Raw genomic sequence first — 23,370 nt, forward strand, 5'->3', positions numbered from 1 at the left:
TAGATGGGAAGAGATTAAGCCCCAGAAAGGTGAAAGAAATACTAAAATACTGTTTTTTAAAAAAATTTGTTGTTGTTGTTGTTGTTTTTTTATTTAAAGGAGTTAACTCAGGAGTGCTTTGCTAAACTGATATTAACTGACCAGTCACATCCTCGGCAACTCACAAAGTTAAAGAAAGTTCCAAGATAGTTCAAGCAACTTTACAAGGGATTTATAGGAGTTGGTCTTTAAAGCAGAGATTGCTGCTTAGGGAATTGTACCAGAGCCTAATGCTCCTTTATACTATGCTCCATTTTCCGTCAGAGCCATAATGTGAAATATTGATATTTATAAATACTTGTCCATAAGTTTACCTATCTAATATTTAAACACTGCTATCAGGTAAATGCAGGCTTAAGACAATGTTATGTATTTAGAAAGTCCTAAACTGTCTCAGAGCCTGAAGGTTATCTTTGTGTCCTCTCTCTCACTCTGTCTCACATTCAAGTGGTTGTTTTTTACTTTTATGTGAGGCCCCGTGTCTTGTCAAATGGGCTCTTCAATTAAAATGCCGAGCAGTACTGTAAGTCACCTCCTAACTACTGCAGCTTCTCCTTCTGCTTTTATGATACCCTTATCTTATCTTTTCATTCACATTAAAATACAGTGTGGTAGGGTAGGATAAACCTTTAACAAAATGTGAACTCCATCCAGCATCACGTACTGAACACAATTCTGATCGCGCCTCAGGACATGCTGCTATGTTGCATTTCAGAGCGGTGCCCTACCTAGGAATGGTGTTTGACACCTTGCTAAAAGGCCAGCAGGGAAAAGCCATTAAGCACTTTACATTCTCTCTTCCCTTCTACTCATTGACCTCTGCAACAATGTTCTTTATACACATAACTATAGCAGGAAGAAGCTGAAGTTCAAGGCAATAAAAACAAAACAAAACAAAACAAAACCAACAGTGGGAGCATGAGACGCTAGATACATGGCCTGACTTCTGTTCCAGAGACTTTAGCCTTAGCAGCTGAAGATAACATCTCTCTAAGATGAAAGAGCTTTTTAAATTTTTTGCTAATATGCCAGTAAATTTCATCAGCCGGCATTGCACACACTTGTGCTGTGGGGTGGAGAGGCAGAGGTGATGAAGAGATCTGGGATAAGAAAATTTAAATCGTTGCAACCACAGTCACAGAGCTCTTGAGTCACTGCCTAGAAGCAGAACAAGCAGGAGGAGTGGGAGAACTCCCCTGGGGACTGCAGATCTTGGCTCAACAGAAGAAGCAAGCCATGCTAAAGAAGGCTACATTTTAATACCCTTGCTATCTTCAGAGCCCAGCAGCTTTCCAATGTCTTTTATGAGTAAAGTTATTATAATAAAAAATGCCTTTACAAATGCCTTCTTTGACTTCCCAGAACACGGTCTGTGAAGGATTTAAACTAGAAGAAAGTGTTCATAATCCACCAGACACAAACCTGAGCAAAGGTGGGTAAACAAGAAAAGACTTGGGAAATCCCAGGAACAGATTTCAAGGCAGAACCCCACAAGGGAGGGGCTCAGCTAGGAAGCCTTCTGCCAGATACCAAGAACTGACCATGGGAACTATCAATAGTTACAAGTAACTGATTCAGAAGCAAAAAGAAAGCTTCAAGGGGACAATGTATCATCAGTACAGCAACACAGTTCCTAGAACACCTCCAGCAACAGGGGTGGTGATCCCTTATAACTCTTTAGAGAAGCCATATGAAGTGCCCACACTGGAAGAGCTCCATATTCTGCGTCTACATATTGTGTTTATGTCATCTGTGTCAACGTTACCATATAGCTGGTAGGGAGCCAACACATCCCTGTCCTGCAGACCAAGTGGCTGGTGAACATTTAGGCAGAAAATGTAGTTGGCATTGGAAAATAAACTGCATCTCATCCAGAGGACTGATATAATAAGCAGATACCACCAAGAAACCGGGTAAAACCAAACTCAGGAAAGCAGTAGCCCCAAATTAACATCACAACAGATTTTAGGAGCAAATGATAATCTGTTAGGTCACAGGGCTTGTAGGACAGAAATGCTCCGAGACTAAACAGGAGGGATTTGCCAACATGCCATTGGCAAGCTAACGTAACATGTGTCCAGCCAAGTGGAAGCCAGGACACAGCAGTAACAAGGAAAATATAAAATAAACCAATTTCACGTCCAGAGCAGATGTCTCCAAACCTCTTTGTGTCCCTGAAGTTATGAAAATAAATAAATAATAATAATTCAATAGTGGAAGGGACAAACAATTGGGTAATTTTAGCTCAAACCAGTATAGTGGAACATCTAGTTAACTACCCATTAAACAGACAGCAGGAGAATCAGGAGATCCCAAGTCAGGTTCCCTGAAGTCCCAAGAATGCACACATTTTACTTCCTATGTTAGGACTCTTCATGCCCTCCTACAGCTCTGACTCTATGGCTTTGCAAAGCCCTGATGGGGTCTGTGGCTCACCGCTCCTCGGGCCCCTGTGGGGATGGCTACCCTGGGTCAGAGCTTGGCTTTTGTGCAGACAGAAGCAGGAGCTGGGAACTCACAGCATGAATTAGACTGCATTCTCTGAAACTGCACCTGGCTTTCAAACAGAGCCGCAGGCTGGTCTTTCCATTAGCTCCCTCTTGAATTAAATTTAAAACTTTTCATTCTCATGCTTAAAACTCTACATAATTATTCCCCCTGCTCCCCTGACAGCGCTGAATCAATGCTCCCAAGAAAGCATTCCGTGTGCTGTGAGTCATCCCAACCTCAGTACGCATGTTTTGATTGATACACTCACCTTTCCCTGAAACAACCCAGTGCATCTTTGTAGTATGAGCACCTTTGTTTGATCCAGGTCACTCATTCACTGTACTTAAGCTTTCTTAAAAGCTCAGAATTGTTTTTATGGACAATAGAAGGAAATTACCTGCACAGATGAAAATTATCTGTAGTGTTTTTACATTGTCTATGTTAAGTGAAGTAATAATGTCAACACCTTCTATTGCCTTTCTCCCTCTATTTCTTAAGATGCGCGTTCAATTATATCTATGGCTAAAACATAGGCTTTGGGAGTAATTTTAGGTTTTGATGGTGCACTCAGTACGCTTTTGGAGGATAGAAAGTAACTAATAGAAACAATTCAAAGGTTCTGATTACCCAATGACTTTCCATAAATTAATGTAAAGCAAAATAGTTTTAAAATAAGAAAATAAGATACAGCACAATCGTATTAATACATACATTCAAATTAACATACTTCAAGACATATATATACTAAAACTGACAACAGTTATCAAAATGACACTTCTGGAGATTACGAAACGGTCAAAAAGGCATACATATGAGCTTATAAAAGTCAAATCTGCAGGTTTTATTCAAAACTTCATGAGAATTAATTCTCATCAACATTGCTAAATCTTGTTCATTATGAAGAATCTCTTACCGGATCTAGGTTCTTAAAAAGAAGAATGTCCTTGCAAGCCTCTTGCAGCCTGTTTCTTTGATCATCTGTTTTAGGGTGAATGATCTGAGGGATAGAATAGAAAAGCCTATTTACAGCAGCAATTAATTGAAGGGCTGAGCTAATTCACATAAGTATTTTGCACAATATTTTTTTTCCATGCTTCATAACATTTTCCTTCCAAAACCTTCAGGATTTGAGTAAATACTCAGTGATAACACTGTATCACCACAGCATGAGCAAATGAAGCATGTCTGTATTTTAACTAACAAGATCTTCACATCTGTAGAATCCAGTACATTTCACAAGCCATTCCAGATACCTTTATTTCAACAATTTTTGCATAAACATTATTCTGCTACTGTCTAAGCATATACGTTCTATAAAAGAAAAAACAAAAACAAAGCACCACTGTTATCCATTTGCCATGACTTCTTCCTAAATAATATTTGTGAAATAATCTCTGTGATAAATTTATATCAGAGGTTTAACAGTGTAAATGACAGACGTCACATCATATGACTGAGATTTACTAAATTACCCATGCCTGGTTAATGTGACTATCAGTCAAGTTATGGGTTTAACTCATAAGCTTATGATAACCTTTTTCCACTTTTATTAGCCAGAAAATAGGTAGAATACAAAAACATAGACCAGCCTTAGAAGTCATGTTATTTCATATTAAAAACCAAGTAAATGCCTTTAAAATGGTGACTTAAGTAAAATAAGCAAATCTGTTTCATTAGCATTCCACATCTGATAATCTTGGTGATTTTATCTTTTATCTTTTCTCTGCCTTATGTACATACTTTAATACTGATTAAAATACTGCAAGGTTGCAAGGACGCTATTGAATTATTTTTAATAACAGGCACTCTCTGGGCAAATGTAATTGCATAAAAATGTTTCCATAACAAACCATGGATCACGGGTAGAGTAAAATATTATTTAACTGTGCCCTATATGGGTGACTACTACAGAGAATTTTTAAATGTTCCTTTAGTGTGAAAACCCTACAAATTATTAAAGAAGAGTATAATAAGGATGCTTTTGGAAAGGAATGGTAATGTTGGTTACATAATTTAAATAATCAGCCCTATTTTCTTCCTAAATTTAATGCTTAAGAACTGAAAAAATAAGTATTTAACTCAAAGCATTAAATACCCTAGATTCTGCGTCATCTTCTTCCTCATCAGGATCGTAAGCTTCTGCACACACTGAAATAATAATAAAATAAAAAAAAAGTACAATTTTAATTAAGAGTAAAATATCGTTTCACAAGCTTTATATTTACAAATGCATTGTGTGGCATACTAATAATACACAGCACTGTAACACACTCAGCAGAGAATCGCAGCAGATATTGCTGATAAGGTCCACAGTAGGTCATCTCCAGACTGCTGGTGAAAAAAAAAATACATTTATGTAATTTTTGCACATTTTCTATGTTTTGAAAGACATCCAGTATACTTCTCAGGTTCCCAAGTAACCTGCTGTAAGAGATTTGACCTTACTATGAGAAATCTTTCTCCACTGTCTAAACCAGTCCTTTCTCTTCAGCACTTAAGCAATCCCTGCTGGACACAGGGATTAGATCTTTCCCTCCATCTGTGTAAATACAAGTTTTTTACATAGCTGAATTTTTTTCTCTCTTACCTTTTTTTTTTTTTTCTTTCAAATTTTATTTGTAGAGACTCGTATGATGTTGTCTTTTGGATTTTTGATGAAAATAGTGGTGGTAACATATCAGTGTTTTCAGTTGTGGCAGAGCAGGGCTTACTTACACAGAGATAAAGGTTTTTCTGCTGCTCATGCTGCCCTGGGGGAGCAAGAGGAGCTGGGAGGGGAGAGAACTGGGACAGTTGACCCAGGTTGGCCAAAGGGAGGTCCCATACTGTGTGGTGTTATGCTCAGCAATAAAAGCTGGGGTAAAGTTGTCTTTATCTCAACCCATAAGTTCTTGCATTTTTACCATTCTGATTCTCTCTCCGATCCCACCTGGGGAGAGCGAGCAAGCGGCTGTGTGGTGCTGAGCTGCCTGCCAGGGCTAACCCACAACACGAGTACAACAGATCACAGAATGGTTTGGGTTGGAAGGGACCTGAAAGACCAGCTCATTCCAAACCCCCGGAGAAATCACTCCACACATTTTGTAGGCTATATGTCTTTACAACTTGCCATCCATCCATACCTTTTTCATAACAACTTGATTATATTTACTCATGTAATTTTCATGACTTTTTTTCAAAAAATTTCAAAACCCACCATTTAACCAGCTGTGCTACATGTGACTATTCTGCCTAAGCACAGCACCATTCACTTACACTTGTTAAACATTACCTTATTCCCCCAACCATTGCTGCCACCTGTCAAGACCATTTTGAATTCTAATCTCCAGCATTATTGTAATTCATTCTCAGCTTTGTAAAAACAGCAAATTTAACAAGCATACTCTCCAATATATAATCCAGGTTATTACTGAAAAAAAAAAAAAAAGAAAATGGAAATAGTATCTAAAATAAACTCTTCTGCAATGCAGACATCTGGCTATCCAACAGCAGTAGCCACTTGGTAATTACCTCCTCCATCCAGCCCTGCAGCTACCCCATGCCATTTACACTAAAGACACAGCTTGCTGCTCTCTAGCTTGCTTATAGAGGGGTCTTTCTACAGTAGGTTAGTTTCTCAAACTGAAAATGTAGGGCACCTGCTCCTTTTCTTTTATCCCAAAGTTCTACCCTCTTGTTATAGGACATTGAATAGTTCTGACAAATCCATGTCCAGTGCTATTTGTACTTTCCCTCCAGGTACATATAAAACATTTGATTATTCGTCTGTAAGTTCTCTAGGAACGAAAATGATCTGCAAACCTGTGACAGGTCTCTTCCCTTAGGTAGCCACCCCACCCTTTTAAGGATCAATTTTTCTATTATCTTCCCCACACACACTCTCTCATTTATCTTCTTCAGCTTCTCAACGTTACCTTCTAGCAGGGCTGAGACATTTTACCAGTTCTTCCAGTCTCCAAGCCCATCACTGCTCAGGCACAGCTAACCTGGAGACCCCTGCTAGGTGAAGTACTCTGTGGTTTGTCCTTTCTCTGCTCTATGCTGAGTTTTCCATACGCTATTTATGCCACTAGTGAAGACTGACGTAATTTGGTAAGCGGTAGAGCAACCCTTTCCTGGAAGATGCTCTCAGTGGTAATATACTCCTAAAACAATTTCTATTATTGCTAATGATTGTTCTTGTAACTGGACCACATTCATTACCTTGACTTCTTTGTTTGTTTGTTTTACTCCGTATCTTTTGCTATTCTTTTGCATTTGTTCTTAATAAACCAAACCAGTTTTAATCTTCTACATGGTTACTTCTTCTGCTTGATATAAATAAGGAACTTGTAACTGAGACAGATTTATTTTACTATGCTTTTATCCTTCTTTTGTGTGGTCACAATTTGGATTTGTTCCCTTTTATTGAATCTCTGTGGAACATCCAATTCCTTTTCTTTCTTTTCTCCGGACTTCTTTTCCAAGAGCTTATGCCTCCAGTCCCTTTTCACTCTCTTGACCCTGTTGTCCTAATCCTTTCAGGCTACTTCTTTCCCTTCCTAAAATGTGAGCTCTGCCATCCCATGGGAATTCTCACTCACGTTGACTTTTCTCTCCCTATTCTACAACAGTTTCTTCCCCAGAGTTGATATCAAACAGAACAGCTTCCCTTCAATGGCTTCTCCCAGTGTCTCAAAGTTTTGTCTGATGTCATTGCAAAACACATTGTGAGTCGGCATTCTTGTTTATTCTCTTCCAACTGATGATTGATCATTTCACATCTCCCATCGCCACCACCCCTGGACCCTTCTAGCTAATAAAAACCCTCACCTACCCGATCTCTTTGGTGGTCTGTGCTATGCAGACATAATGACAGAGCTCCTGAGCTTCTCCCCTTTTAGTATTACTCACAGACCACCAGTATGTCCACCTCCCTCCACAGTCCAGGTTGCAGCATGAGTGTCTGAACCTGGTACACAGCAGTAGCCTCTTCTTTTCCCTGTCCTTCCTCCACATCTGTTCTGCTAGTTCAGTCACATTGCTCCTCGTGGATTAAGATTGCAGCTCCTCTTGTTTATTCCCCCTATTTCCTGTATTATTATGCAAACACTTTCTAAAGAAGTCACCAGATAGACCCACTAACCTGCCTGATACCCTAATAATTAACCTGATTTCATCGTATTATTGCACTTATTATGCACAGTCCCCAAGGAAGTCTTGGCCTTCACCACCTCACCACCTCACGCACCCAGCAAATCCTAGACTGTCAACTTTATAAAACTTGGCAGCTTCAAAAACAGCTAATTTGATACGAGTCCCTCTGGAACCAACTGAAAGATTTCTAACAAGTTTACTAGGAACTGGTTTTGGTTCCAGAGAAATAAAAATGCCCACAAAAGGAAATGTTAAATATCTTGAATAAGTATAATATTTTACCTCTAAATAAACAAAATGTTCCTATCAACTTTTTTATGGCAACTATAGTACTTCTGTGTTGTCTGAAATAAACTTTAGGGGGGTTATATTCATGGCAACAATAATAACATGCAAAGTAAGCATCGTAAGCCATCATAGTGTAAATGACTACTTTGTCTGAACTGCTATCAGCCTCTGTGCTATAGTGCAAGCATGAGTACCTGGGAATCAACATGTGTATTACAGCATGCTGCTGAGTGTATAAATAGTCAGTCTCAACCTGGGGTACAGGGACACCCTGTCCTTACCTCGAATAAAACCTCTAAGAGCAGGAAAAAAAAAAAAAAAAGAAAAAGAAAGAAAGAAAAATAATTTAATTTAATAGCATTGGTGTTGTTATCACAGAATCAAGTCTCAGAGAGTATGGCTGAAGACTTCAGTCTTCCAGAACACATAAAAGAAACTGAATTTAGCCTCATCCAAGGCCATCCTGATCCATCTTACCAGTTCCTTGCACATAGCCTCAAGCAGGATCAGTACAAAGAGGATGTACATGGTTTTCCATGTCATATGGTGTCTCTGCTCTAAATTCACTTTTCTCTGCTAGAAGTTCATTTAAGTCAGTCGCACTATTATCAGCAGGTACTTTCATTAAATATTTCTTTGTTATCACTGATTACATGCATTATATTTCTTTAATAACTGCAGTTTCTTCTGGCTAGTGTCCATCTTCCCAAACTTTAAAATGATTTATTCTTATCTGTCATGAGAAACTTCCCTTCTAGTTTCAGTTCCGTACTTATTTTGTCTTGGCTTATCTTTTTGCCATTATTACAGATGCATCTTTCACTTGGGTCACAACTTAAAGATTATACAAATGGTGTAGCTCTGCAGTTTTAAATGTGCAATTTCTTTTCCTCCATTATTTCAGTAGTTTGTCTTGCAGACTTTGTAGTCCAGTAATGTATTAATTTCTGGGTGGAGAGCATTAGATGTGTCATGGAAAAACCTGATATATTTTACTTCTGTTCTTGAAATACATTTTTTTGACATTACTACAGTCCACTGAATTTCAGGACTAGAAAACTGGGGTTTGGCCCATGAGAACCCCAATGGTATAAATCACCTAGGACTAAGTAAGATGCCCCTTCTGAAGACGCCCACATCTGCAGAGGTGATCTGGGTTCCAATCACAGTTAATGGAGAGAAACCATTGCTTTTATGACGTGATTCATCTGACCTGTATTACATCCCCAGATTAAGAAAAGATTAATTACAAATGTGACTAATTGGCTGAGCTAAACCCTATCCTTCTTGAGATGAGTCCTGTTATTTAGAGGAATCTGCTAGACTGGTTTCTGCACTTCTCCATTTAGTCCATATTCTTTGGAAAACAAAGACATAACTCATCTGATGATGACAGGTTGCTCATGCAATAGCACCCCTTCTTTATTCTTTTTGTATATTCCAGGGAGACAGTCTGTGGCCCCAGCTCTTTTGTCTGAGGCCTGACTGGCATCACAGACACCATTATTCTGAACCACTCCACTGCTGGTGGCTGCAATACTCATAATGTTTGGTGTTTCATTTTTCTGCCTTCCCAGCTCATTCCACATTCCCAAGAGTACACAGCACAGGCTGACTTTATCATGCTCAAACGCCCTGTCACATTTTGCTACGTGTCACTGCTAAATTTAATATCCTACCATTGCTCAAAAAGCAGTCCTAATACAGTTCTTAGGGACCAATTTCACCCATGCATAAATACAGCTTTAAAAAGTGATACAAACAGTGCACATATTTCTCTTTTGGCAGCTAAGCTTAACTAATTGAAACTATTTTTATTTTTATTTTTTTTCCAATGGAGAATTATTTCACATAATTCACCAAGATGGACACAAGCACTAGCAAGCCCGAATACATCAGCACAAAATGTTTGTAGGAAAAACATGAATTATCTGACAGCGGTGCATTATTGAAATACATGTGCACTGAAAACCACACACAAATCTAGATGGATTGCTTTGCCAGCAAAAAGAGGCAAGCTTTTATAATCTCCAGCTCTTCAGTCCAAGTAAAGTAAAATTTTTGGAATTCAGCTAATAATGTCTTACATTAAAAAACAAAACACAACAACAACAACAAAAAACAAACAAACAAACAAACAAAAAACACAAAAACAAGCACCAGAAATAGTATCACTTTAGATATGAATGGATTCTAAAATGGAAACTAACATATAGTTAGTAATTGTAAGATCACAAACGAATATATAATGTTAAACATGTTGTATCCTTTGGTGTATCAGGAAGTAAGAAGCTATCAATAATAAAATGAATGAAAGCTCATATGTAATCATAAAATAATGTATTATAATGAAAACATGCAGAAAAACAATCAATGTGTGGACTGTTTCCAAAGCACAGAAGCCCCTAGTAATAAAGCAAGTTACAAATAATTTTACAACAACAATAAAACATCCATGGAAGTATTTCTTCTTCCCATTCAGGCCAAATCAAGACTACACAGTTTTGTCAGCCTGACTATCAGGCTGGAGTACGAAAACAACCCATCTCTTGCCATTGTAGCTATGGCAGCACGCCCTGCGTCCCTACAAACATCCCAACTACAGCAGCGATGCCCACCCCCTCGTACAGCAAGAACGTCACTTCACTGGTTTAGCCAGATGGAAGTCACAAAGGTGACTTAGCTGCAGGGTGCGATTTCCCCCCAGTTTGTCAGGATGTACTTCTCTTCATCTACTAAACATAGAACAGAAACATGGTGCACAGAGACTCCTGGCACAGCAGATGCTAGTACCAGACTGGACTGCAAATACTGCTGCACCTCCATCAAGGTTTCTGACACTTGTTGCCAAATAAATCCATTTTTTAAACATTTCACCAGTTCCTACCATTGCAGGAAGCAAGCAAACTCTGCACTCCAAAAATCTCCATTTCACAGATAGTTTTTATTGAAACAACAGCAATCCTGTGTGCAAAAAGAAATAACTGGTCGTGGTCTCTGATGGTTGTGACTACCAAGCCCTATATTATTTCTAGAGATGGTTTTGTCTGGACCACATAGAAGGCAACAATATTGAAGAGCTGTAAGTAAACATAAGGACTAAAGAACAACCCAGTGAAAGAAGAACAACTTTCTTCTCTGAGTGCACAATGAGATGAGAAAAATTTTACCTGGTTCCATACAGCACATAGAGAGGCAATACCAACTGGCTCTCCTGCTGACATCGTCCATTTGGGCAAAACACTGAAACCACCTCAAGGACTTGTTTTCTTTAAATATAAACTGATTTGGAATAAAGCATGATCACTGGGGCTATCGTTTCCTGTGATACTTTCAAAACCAAAGCATCTGAGAAATGCCAACACCTGCCTAATTTGAAATTTTATCTAGGCAAGTTAGGTGAATTAATATAAGCAATGCCTGAGACATTGTAATTGTGTTATTACTGTATTACATATAGAGCATTCACATTGCAAATGCTATTGAAACTGGAGTAAAAGTATGCATGCTTAGAAAAAAGCGCTAGCAATGACACAGATGTGAGTATTTTTGAGATTTCCTCAAGTGAAAAAAAAAAAAAAAAAAGAATAATTTCCCCTTGAGTCTACCAGATTTATGAGCTAACTACTTTTGAGTGGTCCATTACTTAGCACAAATGGCTAAACGCTTGGGGCACCAGTGTCAAAAATTTGAAGCTAGGTGAAATCAGTCAGTTTGTCTCCTCTTAATCATTAGGCAGGTGGCCTTCAGGTCATTAGGTGGGGACTGAACTGGAGGATTGGGAACACTGCCAAGAAAGCCTGTTTCAAGATGGACTGCTCATGAAGGACTGTTACTGGCTCTGCCTTTCAGTGAATAGGCTGAGACTCTCTGAAGACTGACAGCTGTAAATACATACCAAACACACTGTTTGTTCTCAGCTACACAGCCTAACAGCAAAACTTTTTGCCAGAGTTGGAAGACCATGCTCAGCCTGTGCTACGTGCCTGCAAGAAATCAAACACTTTAGAAGGACTAGCTCATTCAATCAATTTTTCCATTCTATTTTCTGTTGTCCATCTGCTGCTCCTGCTATTTTAGATTAGTCAAACTTCAATATATTTCCTCCAGCAATGCTAAATAACATGAAGTGCCTAATAATAAGATGTAGCATCTTGAATGAGATCCACGCTAACAGTGAGTCACAGATCCTCCCAAGGAGTCTCCATTCAGAAGTCCACGTGAAGTTTATTCGTGTTACATCAATCCTCACACCAAAGCAAGGATTTCATCAAGATCGCACTGAACGCCATTAGAGCCCATCTGAAGAAACATGATGGCCCACACAAGGCATTTTTAGAGAACTAGTCGAGTTATTCATGTGTGGGTGCCTTTGCACAGCAAGTTCCTTAATACTTTGGAATATAACATGGAAAATTGTGACGTGTTAGACTGCTGTATCTTCCTGTACTCCACAGGGCAAGGCACTCTGCATCAAAGACAGCACACTCATCACTGGGGCAAAGTTGTGCACTCTTCCCTGAAATCATACTGGTTTGAATCACTGGCTCTTCCACAGAAGCAGCGTGTTTGAACTTCACCATAAGCAGCTGAAAAGACTTCCCTATTTTTAAACAGGGACACAGAAAAAGCCTTTAGTAGATTCTCCCCAAGGACTTGCATAGTCCTTAGTCCTATTTACAGTCCTATTTCAGCTCTTTCCATAATTGCGTAATTTGTCAAGATGGAACTAAAAAAAAAACAGGCTTATGGTGAGGAGACAGCTTTGTGGGGCTTCTCAGGAAGTGCCTGACTTCATCTGTCTGGGTAGTGAAAACGAGCACAGACACGCGTTACAGTGTCCAGATCACTGCAGGTAGTTATTAAACAATAAAATCATTACAAAACTAAGATGCACTTCCACTAGAAGAGTTTGCCAGTATATACTATACACTATAGTGCTTATTCTGTAAGCTTTCCCAGCTATAGCGGCATACCATACAACAACATACTGTACTCTGATGTTGACTTGTGTAACCTTCTGTTCCCATTCTCATATGGGTCCAAGCAGTTCATAACTCTACAGTGTGCTATTTGGGACAGAACTGAACTATGTATAAATATTTGACAAGTTCTGAGCAGACACAGAGCTCTTTGCATACATTTCAACTTTATATTTGCCAATACTAAAGCAAAAAAGAAAACAACTGAGCTGTACCCAGGTCTTCCTCCCATATTATTTAGTGCTTCACAGCCATCAACTACAGATTTTATGGAAAAGTCAGCAGTCCACTCAGAGAACCCACCTTATTTTCCTACTAGAAAACTCATCCCTTACATAGAATGTGCTGCAAAAGTTTAAAAGATTGTAGCTACAAGTGTTTTTTTTTTTTTTTTTTTTTTAATCTCTGGAGCCTACATCCCAAAAATGTACACGTTCATGTTTCTAAAAGAGCAACATAGTAAGTAGCACACTTCAAGGAACTATATACAATACAGAAAAACAACAACAGCAACTTAATTTTACCCATAGTGAGCTCTCTGTCCAGTCTGACAGGGTTTGTAACTTACACTACTCACCAGGTCAGGTTTCATAATAACAGAGCCCCAAACAATAAAATCCTTGCTGTAGATTTTGACTGAACTATGTAAACTTCAACAAGAAACTACAGAGATGAGTTCTAAGACATTTCAATACACATTAAAGTGAGCCAATAGCATACTAACTACCTTAGCCAAATTTTTCAAAATTTATGGCAAAATTATATACATACACCTTAAAGAGGACACAGAAATAGACACTCAAATTAGTTTATTACTCATTCATCTCTCCTAGCTTCTCCTTCAGTTTCTCCAATCATGTCTTATCCTCAGTGTTGTAAAATATCTGAAAAGGAGGTGTTAGTTTTGATATCCAAGTTGGTATGTTTGATGCTTTATTATTAAAAATAATTGTTTTTTAATGATGGGTTAAATATGATAGGGGCATGAAGGAAAATGCTACTGAATTTACAAATCTAGTAGAGTAAAACATGAAACTATTAATAGAACAGAATACAAAATAGAAACCAGGAGAAAAACACGAGTCAAGAAATGCCAGAAAAGGAAATACTCGAATTTTGGAGTAGTGAGAAGACACTGAAGGTGAGATGTATGAATCAGTCAGCCGTAGGACAAGGTGGGTAGAAAAAACTGCAAACAAAACAAAATTGGGAATTATTTGCAAAAAAGAAAATGCTAAAATCATATTAAATAAGGTAATTAAGAACAGACAGCAGGGAAAGCAGTAAAAAGCGGAATTCCAAGGCTCACAACCTTACTGGAGAAGGAGGGGGAGCACCTATTAATGCTGAGCAAAGGAGCACTTGCGAAAGTAGAAGGAGAACCAAAAAAATATAAGAATTACAGAATTCAAGAGGGCAAAATGAACAGCAGAACTCAACTCTGCCAACAGGCCACGAGGTTAAATTAAGCACCCACCTTGATTTAACTGGACTGGGGCAAAGAGAGGGGTAAGGAAAGTGACTTGTGTTACATACCTGCAAAGAGTTACAAAGGCTAACAAACCCAAAATAAGATGATTAGTTTACGTAACCATGCATTATCACTATCTTCTATGCTGGTATTTTAAAGAGTAACACAAGAATCAACTTGGTAGCTAAAGAAAAGATGTAGTAAGAGCAAGAAAATGCTTGGAAGTAACACAAAGAAAAGAACTGCTGATGGCAGGCCATGTAAAAATATATAAAGATTCAAGAAAGGAGAAAAAACAGAACAAGGGCACACAAGAGAAGGTGACCTGTAAGCCATAGAGTGTACAAGGGATTGTAGGGACGTCAGGGACAAAGCCAGAACTCTGAGCTCTGACAAGCACGTCCCAGTGTCCTGCCAGCAGACCAGACCCATTTGATCAAGACAAGGTGAAAAGCCTGCCAAAAGCAGTGTGACCATCCAGAAAAATGTGGAAGGCACAGATAATACTAAACATAGACTACTCTTACGAACCTTTGGAACGACGTCTAATTAAATCATAATTACAAAATGGTAGAGCTTTAAATATAATAAAGAAGCCCAGAGAAGATTGGTTTAAAACTGTTCTTTGTTGCTGTGCCCAAACCTCCAAATAAATGCTTCGCTTTGTAAAGTCTGTTTCTGTGGGTCCATATTCAGATTAACTGTGTGAACTACTGGACTGAGGTGCAGAAACATTTAGGAACATGGACTCCTCATCCCTGAAGGGTGACCCCAAGCTCCTCAGAGGCATATGGCAAAAAGTAAGATACACTTGTCTTGGGCAACTGAGGGAGCGTAAAGTTCAATCCATGCAGACTTCACAAAAAAAAAAGTATCCATACGGCGTTTAGAACAGCAAGCTGAGGAGCTGAGGACAGGCACCTCAAGAAAGAGGAGGAGTCATCCTTTGAAATTTGCCTTCACTTTTCACAGCTATGGGACTGAGAGAAGGAAGCTCGAATCCACCCTTCGCTCTTTTCCAGGAAAGTGCCCTACATTCTACATTACAAAATAATCTGTAATGAGATGCACTTCATTCCTCCTGAGGCCAGGCTGTTAAGCAAGATGAAACACAATAATAAGCTAAAGGAGCTTGTCTCCTAGAATTTTAACACAATGATTTTTGCTTGAAATGTCATGCTCACATAATCCTCTCTCTCAGAACTCTGATAAACCAAATTTATTAAAAAGGTTCCAGATCAAACAGGAAGACAGGTAGACAAAAACAGATCCTGAAAAATACTTCTGCCAAGTTTTGAAAAGGTTGATTTTGAACATCTGGTTTCTCAACGACTCCAGAAAATCCATTTAAGACTTTTTGCTGATGAGATTTTCTTTAGATAGCCAAAGGAAGTGTAGAAGACGTATCACAACTATCAGATAAGATATGCTGCTTTACTTTTTCCACAACCAAAACATAAACTGCTATTATGGAATTGCACTGGCACTACTTACTAAGGTGAGAAAGCAGGCACCTGACATAGTGATCACTATGTGCTTGTCTACATCTGCAATAGTGCAGACAACAGTAACAAGCCAAAAGATGGACTACAAATACTATTCTTCCAAGAACAGTGTGTGTAATCATCCTAAAAACATCAGTTACTACACTGACATGCTCTAGTAGCAGATGTCCATACCTGTGTGACTACTTACCACTCACAACAAGAAGGGTCTCACAGAAACAGGTAATCTTTTTCTAAAATGGAAGAAAAAAAAAGTAGCCTCCCCTCACACAGATAATGAGCAGTCAGTACCTGGAGCTATCACTTCTCAGAAAGTCCCCAGCCAAAGGTAAATACAGACAGCGTAGTTTGATGAATGAAGAAGTATTTCTTAATATAAATATGTCTATATTGCCAACTTTCTAAACACCTCCACCCTCTCCCACACACACACATTTGGTACCATTAACTAAATACTACTCTACTTCAAGAGACTAAATGTGTGCACAAACACACCGGTGTGAATCTAGCTTTTTCCTGCATACTATAAAACAGCTTCAGCTCTTCTATCTGTGGATCCTACAGATTTCCACAGTGCTCAGTTTATCCTCCTGTCATCTTCTAACATTGTAAGAAGATGCAGAAAAGCTGGAAGAAGTGCCATAAACCTACGGAGGACACGCCAAGTCTTATCACTCTTTCACATAGCCACCACCACCATGCTCCATTTTCTTGATACCGACTTAAAATCGCATTGCACTTGAAGAGAAGCTAGCTAAAGGTGAACGCAGAAAACTGACATCATGCCTGCAGGAGATGAATACCTGGAAATGTGACCTTGGACGGCCTCAGATTGTCAACACAGCTGTTTTGGACTTCCCACTCTGTCCATACCCAAATAGTTGTGATGACAAAAACAGGCTCATCCCCACCAGCAACTGAGCAAGAAAGAGTGTTCTTTCCACTTAATGAAAAAATGACCAGTGATCCATGCGTGTATGACCTCCAGGCTCCTGCAACTAATCCCTAATAACTAAGCTATATTATCTTGGACCAAGCTGGCAACATCACCACAAATACCTTGCTGCTGTGTGCCAGTCCCTGTTCCAGCATCCTCCACTTTGTGTACAGTTCCTCGTTTTATGCAAACATCAACTCACAATCTCTTGTCCTGGTACAGGATCTTCTCTGGCACTGCCTCGTGTCCCTGGCGCAACCACGACCTTACAGCTGTTTCAGCAGCACATGGAACTGTTAGGCAGCAGGGGAAAGCTCATGAGTGCCCATCCAGCAGCTTTCTCAGGAACTGAATCTACACCAGAAAACACTGGCATACAAAGAGTAGAAGACAAGTGGACTTGCCAGTTTGAAAACTAAACAAAATTCAACCTTTCAACTCAGTTTCTTATTGGTCAGTTCGATATGCAAAACATACCTATACTTTCAGGGAAATATAACATAAATGAACTTAATCTTACTGAATGGAATGGAGCAGCTATTTCTATTTTTACCTGATGAGATGCAAGATAATATGTACCCGCCTCTCTAAAGTATGATTCTTCAAATTTGGAAGTAAAAAAAAAAAAAAAAATTAAAATAAAATAAAATAAAATAAAATAAAATAAAATAAAATAAAATAAAATAAAATAAAATAAAATAAAATAAAATAAAATAAAATAAAATCCTAACCCAAGCCAGACACTTTATATTTCCTGACAACTAGTGACTAACAGAAACCAATATCTTGGGCAATCATGTATGTCAGGTGATCATACTATATTTAAGAAAATCTCTTAAAATTACAGAACAAGTTAAATGTAGGGTTAACATCTGGCTTTGTACAGTGTTAGAATTCAGGCTTACAGTTTTATCTTGTTCTCCCAGGAAAGGAATTACCTACAGATGCTCTTCAGCAACAACTCTGTTAAATATCAAAGGAGAATAAATGAACCTCTAGGGTAAGACAAAGCTGCATCTAGCTTCTTCAACCAAAACCATCATTTGTAACAGAATGTTCTTACAGACAGAAAACTTAGATGGAATAATCAAGGCCACAGTGAAAGCTGAAGGAACCCCAAGGAACTTGTATTCCCTTATAAATGTCCTGTGTTTAAGCACCAGTGTTAAAGAACTTGATTTAATTTGTATACAGTTCCCTTGACAGTTCTAGGCATTTCAGGTTTAGTGATTAAGTAATCATTCAGTGAAAAGTTACCAAGATAGCAGCACAGCTGGGAGATAGCAAAATATTCTAGTGGAATGAACCAGACTGTTTACTGACTGAGGTACCCAATGCTAGCGTATTAAAATAAAGCAATCCTAATTCTAAAGAAATAGAAAATGATAAAAAGCAATAAAAATTAAAAGCTGCACATGTCAAAAATAGAAAGTGCCAGGCTTGGAATACTGTGTTAAATGAATTTGAATGTACTACATTTAGTGTAGGCACTTACATATCAACATGTTGGGTTTTTAATACGTTCAGAGTCCTTTCACTGTGTCAAACCACAAACAAAACAAAGTTATTTATCATTAATTGAAGATGCACAGTACATATCAGTGTATAGATCATTAAAGTCTAGTGAATGCTTTTCATCTTAGACTACCCTGAAAAGGGGCATATGCATCCAGTCACCTCTCATCCTCATGCTGGAAGCAGCTCAGCTGGCCACTGCCTGCCTAGTGAGCTGCTCCAAAACGGTGCTGGGGTCTTGGTGGGCAGCAGCTGACCACCAACAGTGCCCACCAGCAAGCAGTGTCCCAGCAGCAAGGTCGGCCAAAAGCCTCCTTGGCTGTATGAACAGGAAAAGGGATTGTCCATCTCTACTTCTCTACTCTACGCTCATTAGACCACATCTAGAGTATTGGGTCTACTTTTTGGGGCCTCCAAATACAGAAAGACATGGATAAACTGGAATGGGCTCAGTGGAGAGCCATCAGGATGGTTAAGCACTTCAGAGGCTGAAGGAACTTGGCTTGTTTGGTCTGGAGAAGAGCTGGCTTTGAGGAACCTGGCAGCACCGATGGGAAGATCACTGAGGCTCTGCACACTGCTGGATGATGGAAAGATAATAGACAGAAGCATGAGCTGAAATAAGAGAGTTTCAGATTGGTTACAAGAAAAGCTTTTTCACCATGAAGCCAGGTGGGTGGTGAAGCAAGTTGCCCAGAGAGATTGTTTTTAAGAACCCATCCCTGAGCAACCTGGCCTGGCTTGATCTAAGAGATGACCTGCTTTGAACTGTTGGGCTAGAAACCTCTGACAATATCTTTCAACCTGAATTATCCTAAGATCTAAAAGAATCTAGTCACTGGGAAACTTGGAGTTTATTCATATTTTCTGTAGCTCCAAGTTTTTTCCCTGATGCTATTAAATTACCTAGCAAAGGGTATCTGAATGGTTATCAAAAAGAACAATGGCAGAACCAATTTAGAAAGGGCCATAAGAAAGCTCAAGGCTTTTCTATCATCACTACACAAAGAACACATGATGTCACCTTCTAAAAAACATGTGAAACAGTTGAAGACATTCCCTCGCAGATTTCAGCCTGGTCCTGTCACAAAACAAGCATTGCAGAAGCTGAAGAATAGTGGCCTGCTTGCTCCATAGGTTTATCACAAAAGACTACAGTGCCAGCAGCAGATCTGAAAGTCAAATCTAGGATGAAATAGCACAAAATTTCAGCACACCACTTATCACGGGAGACAATGATGCTGAGCAGTTGACCACAAGGCAACTGTTGATTAACAGTTAGTACAGACTAGAATTTATGCTTCTGGATTCAACACGTGGTCAAGTGAACTTTATAATCTGTGATGATACAAGATCTGACTTTCAAATGCTTGAGAACAGAGATGCACAAAGAGAAATGCACAGAAGGCAAAAAGGGTATTGATTTTAGCCCGGAGCATACTTGTTGGTATTTATGTCCCAATGCTCCTACCAGATTAGAAAGACCAAAGTTCATTACAGTTTTTCAGTGAAGAAATGTCTGCTTCTGAGTGGTTTATTTGATATTTTACAGATTTACCTTAAATTTAACCACCTGAAGCCTTATCTCGGGCTCCTCGCTGTGAAAAAAGCACAGAACAAAGCCAAAGTAAAAAATATTCAATATACCCAGCAATGAGCTGCACATTTTTGAAGGAAACCAGGACATTTTCCTGGTGACTGAAAAAAGAGAAGCCATCAGACGAAAAATTCTTGACAAACATCAGCATGTTTCTATACAGGCCAGAACTCTGACCTCACCATGTGCTACTGTCTCAAGAGGATGTAGGAAAAAGATGATGAGGATGAGAGAATGTAGTTGTGTAACACGTTAGACTCATTTTCCTGAGATTCCACAGTGCTTTGTGTTACTACTGAGAACAAAGTGTCACTCCTACAGAGGTGTCCCCCAGTTGGTGCCAGGGGATCTGAAAGAGCCGTAAGTCACAGTTGCTGAACTGGAGAAACCCAACATATGCCTCGTGTCTTGGTGTAGTCTCAGTAAGCCACGGCTACAGAGTCAGTGCCAACTTACACACTTCACCCATGTCACAAGACTCCGTGGTAACTCCACCGGTCCCCCAGATCTTGTCTTTATCATGACAAGTCTGGAGAAAGAGGTAGGTACCTCCTTGAGGGAGTCACCTCAGGAACGGCATCCCAGTCAGCCTGGTCCCAGGTGCGGGTCCCTGGCAGTGACCAGGAGAATCACTGCAATATCAGACACCTGAGGCAAGTGAGGCTTTTGTGGCTTTTTCAGACCCACTTTTGTGCTAAACGGGCACCTAATCCCTTCACCTGCTGAATTTAGAAGAACAGCAAATAGAGCACTTATCAGGCATGTATCACTTACTGAGCAATAAAAGCACTTCACATATGGATCAAAGGTGGAATTCAAACCTCCCAAGTATCACAGCAATGAACTCAAATTATAAAGACATCCCTGCTCTAAACAAAAAGAATTGGATACGGGATAATTGGCCATGCAGAAAATGTGTCTAAGCAGAAAGTGTTTCATCTCAGCAGAGTGGGTGGAGGACTGGCCACTTCCCTAAGCATGATGCAGCTCGTGCTGTAACACACTCCTGCCTCCAAGAATGAGGGAGGGTTGGGCATCGAGTCCCTACAGGTACTGCCAAGGGAAAATAATGATGTGGTCTTTGATGCTGTCAGTATACACACTCGTCACTAATGTACATGTAGAGTATCACTCAAAGAAATACATAATTATTTACTGAGGATAATAAAACTAGTTAAAACAGACACAAATTCCTACTGCTACACTTACACCCAGTAGAAAAAAGGGCTTTTTGTATTTTCTTCTATTCTTTTTCAAGACCAGTTAAGAATAAGGTGTTCACTGTTATGATGACATCACTGAAAACCTAATGACATCGGAAAGGCACCATACAAGAAGGAAGAAAAAGAAATAAATAAATTTGGTGAGCTGCTAACAAAGGGAAACTCTAGGAACCTCCAGGTCACACCAACCCATTCAACAGCTTCAAGTAATTGTGGTGCCCAGCAAAATGCAGGCATTCCCACAAAACAGCACGTGTGCTTACTTGCACAAACATGCACACAAACTCAAAACCGAAACTTGTGCTTCCATACAATGTGACAAAAGAAATGAAGCTATCTTCTGACAAATATAGAAATAGTGATGGGGAATTATGACTGAGTGATGATTTAATGTCTGACACACAGAGTGCCTGAAGTTATCTCAAGGTAAACTTCACTGAGATCACAAGTTCAATCTACAAGATTCTTAACTTCAAAGGAATTAATTAAATCATCAAATGGTTTGGGTTGGAAGGAATCTTAAATATCACCCAGTCCCACCCCCCTGCCATGGGCAGGGACACCTCCCACCAGCCCAGGCTGCCCAAAGCCCCATCCAGCCTGGCTTTGGACACCTCCAGGGATGGGGTGTCCACAGCTTCTCCGGGCAGCTTGTGCCAGGGCCTCACCACCCTCATCATGAAGAATTTCTTCCTAATACCTAATCTAAGTCTGCCCTTTTTTAGTTTAAAGCCATTGTCCCTTGTCCTGTCACTACACCCCTGACAGAGTCCCTCCCCAGCTTTCCTGCAGGCCCCCTTTAGGCACTGGAAGGCCACTCTAAGGTCTCCCTGTGGCCTTCTCTTCTCTAGGCAGAACAACCCCAACTCCCTCAGCCTGTCCTCACAGGAGAGGTGCTCCAACCCCTTGATCATCCTTGTGGCCCTGAATTTTAAGAAGCAGCCACCTGCCTATTATGTTACTGATCAATAAATTTATTTTGATACTACTTTTTTAATTCATTGAAAATATTTGCTGCTATTATTACTTGATTTTATCACATTATTACGTTTTCTTCACCACTCTAATGCAACTCATCAGGATACCACACTGACTTTTGAAAATGAAAAATTAAAAAAAAAATCACTCAAAACTTGGTTTAAAAAAAAAAAAAGTCAAGTATTACTGCTGGTTTCAGGGGGCACTACAGAAGGCCCTCAGAATGGTTTTAGGCCCTCATGAAGTTAAGTACTATTAGCATAACGGACCCATAAACATGAAGCCAGGTATTTACTACAGGAGTATATAAGAATTAGAGACACCACATAAAAGCACTGTACATACAGCACGGGTGGCCTGTGGGATCCAGAGAATGGTGGATACACCATGTACAGAGCCTCCGCTCCCTCATACTGGTGCATCTGTCCCCCGCAGTCCCCAGCCATTCCTTATATCTGTAAGAATATAATAGAAAGAGAAGGCGTAACAGGGTGCTTCCAGACCGGAGAGAAGATGGGAGCACACGGATCTGGGCCTCCACCCCCTCACCTTGGTACAAGCCAACAACTCTGGGCCTTCAGCTCTCAGTTATGGAGGACAAACTTCTCAAGTTTAATGGCCACAAGCACAAAATGCTTATGTTTAATGCAGTTTTTAGAAGGCAGGGGACCACTGCTTAGAGTATAGCTGTTACAGACTCTTGTTCCGATCTGTTTTGCAATGTTTATCACAGTAATTATCTGTGCTGATAAGCACAAAAGGGATGTTGCTTGTAGGCAACGAAACAGGTGTCTAGAAAAAAAGCAAAGCAAATTTCTAACTTGTATTTCCCCAAATCCATGCCAGAGGTGAAGGGAAACAGAATGCAGTTCCTGAAACACGTCCTGTGGCTGCATCAACTAAAGCCCAATGACTCAACGAGAAAACGGAACTGTAAGTACTCACTAGCCAGCTCCTCCAAAAAAATAGGACAATATGAAGAAGCAAATAGCCACGCTGCTCTCACTTCATTTTGTGTAGAACATAAAATAAAACCATGGGTAAAAAAATAAATAAATAAATTTCAGATGCTAAACATTTACTTATTAGAGAAAGAAATGTACATTTATTTCGCAGATGGCTGGAACAAAGAGCTTCCATTACTCCAGACAGCGCAGAGTTACATTATACTCCTGTCTGGTAAGCCACTTACGTGTGTTCTACCCACTT

The 23,370-nt window shown here is 39.5% G+C and overlaps 1 protein-coding gene across 3 annotated transcripts in view; it reads right to left on the reverse strand.

Moving 5' to 3' along the window:
• The window catches only part of PRKAR2B (protein kinase cAMP-dependent type II regulatory subunit beta), an 83,696-nt gene that overhangs the window by 15,921 nt on the left and 44,405 nt on the right, over positions 1 to 23,370 (reverse strand). For all 3 annotated transcript variants that reach the window (XM_068669771.1, XM_068669772.1, XM_068669773.1), the window contains 2 exons: positions 4,625 to 4,677; positions 3,443 to 3,526 (listed from right to left, as the gene is read on the reverse strand). In XM_068669771.1, the coding sequence (XP_068525872.1) occupies positions 3,443 to 3,526; positions 4,625 to 4,677 (137 nt within the window). The remainder of the gene's footprint in view (positions 1 to 3,442; positions 3,527 to 4,624; positions 4,678 to 23,370) is intronic.

Source organism: Anas acuta, chromosome 1, assembly GCF_963932015.1.
Source record: "Anas acuta chromosome 1, bAnaAcu1.1, whole genome shotgun sequence".
Classification (NCBI taxonomy): Eukaryota; Metazoa; Chordata; class Aves; order Anseriformes; family Anatidae; genus Anas; species Anas acuta.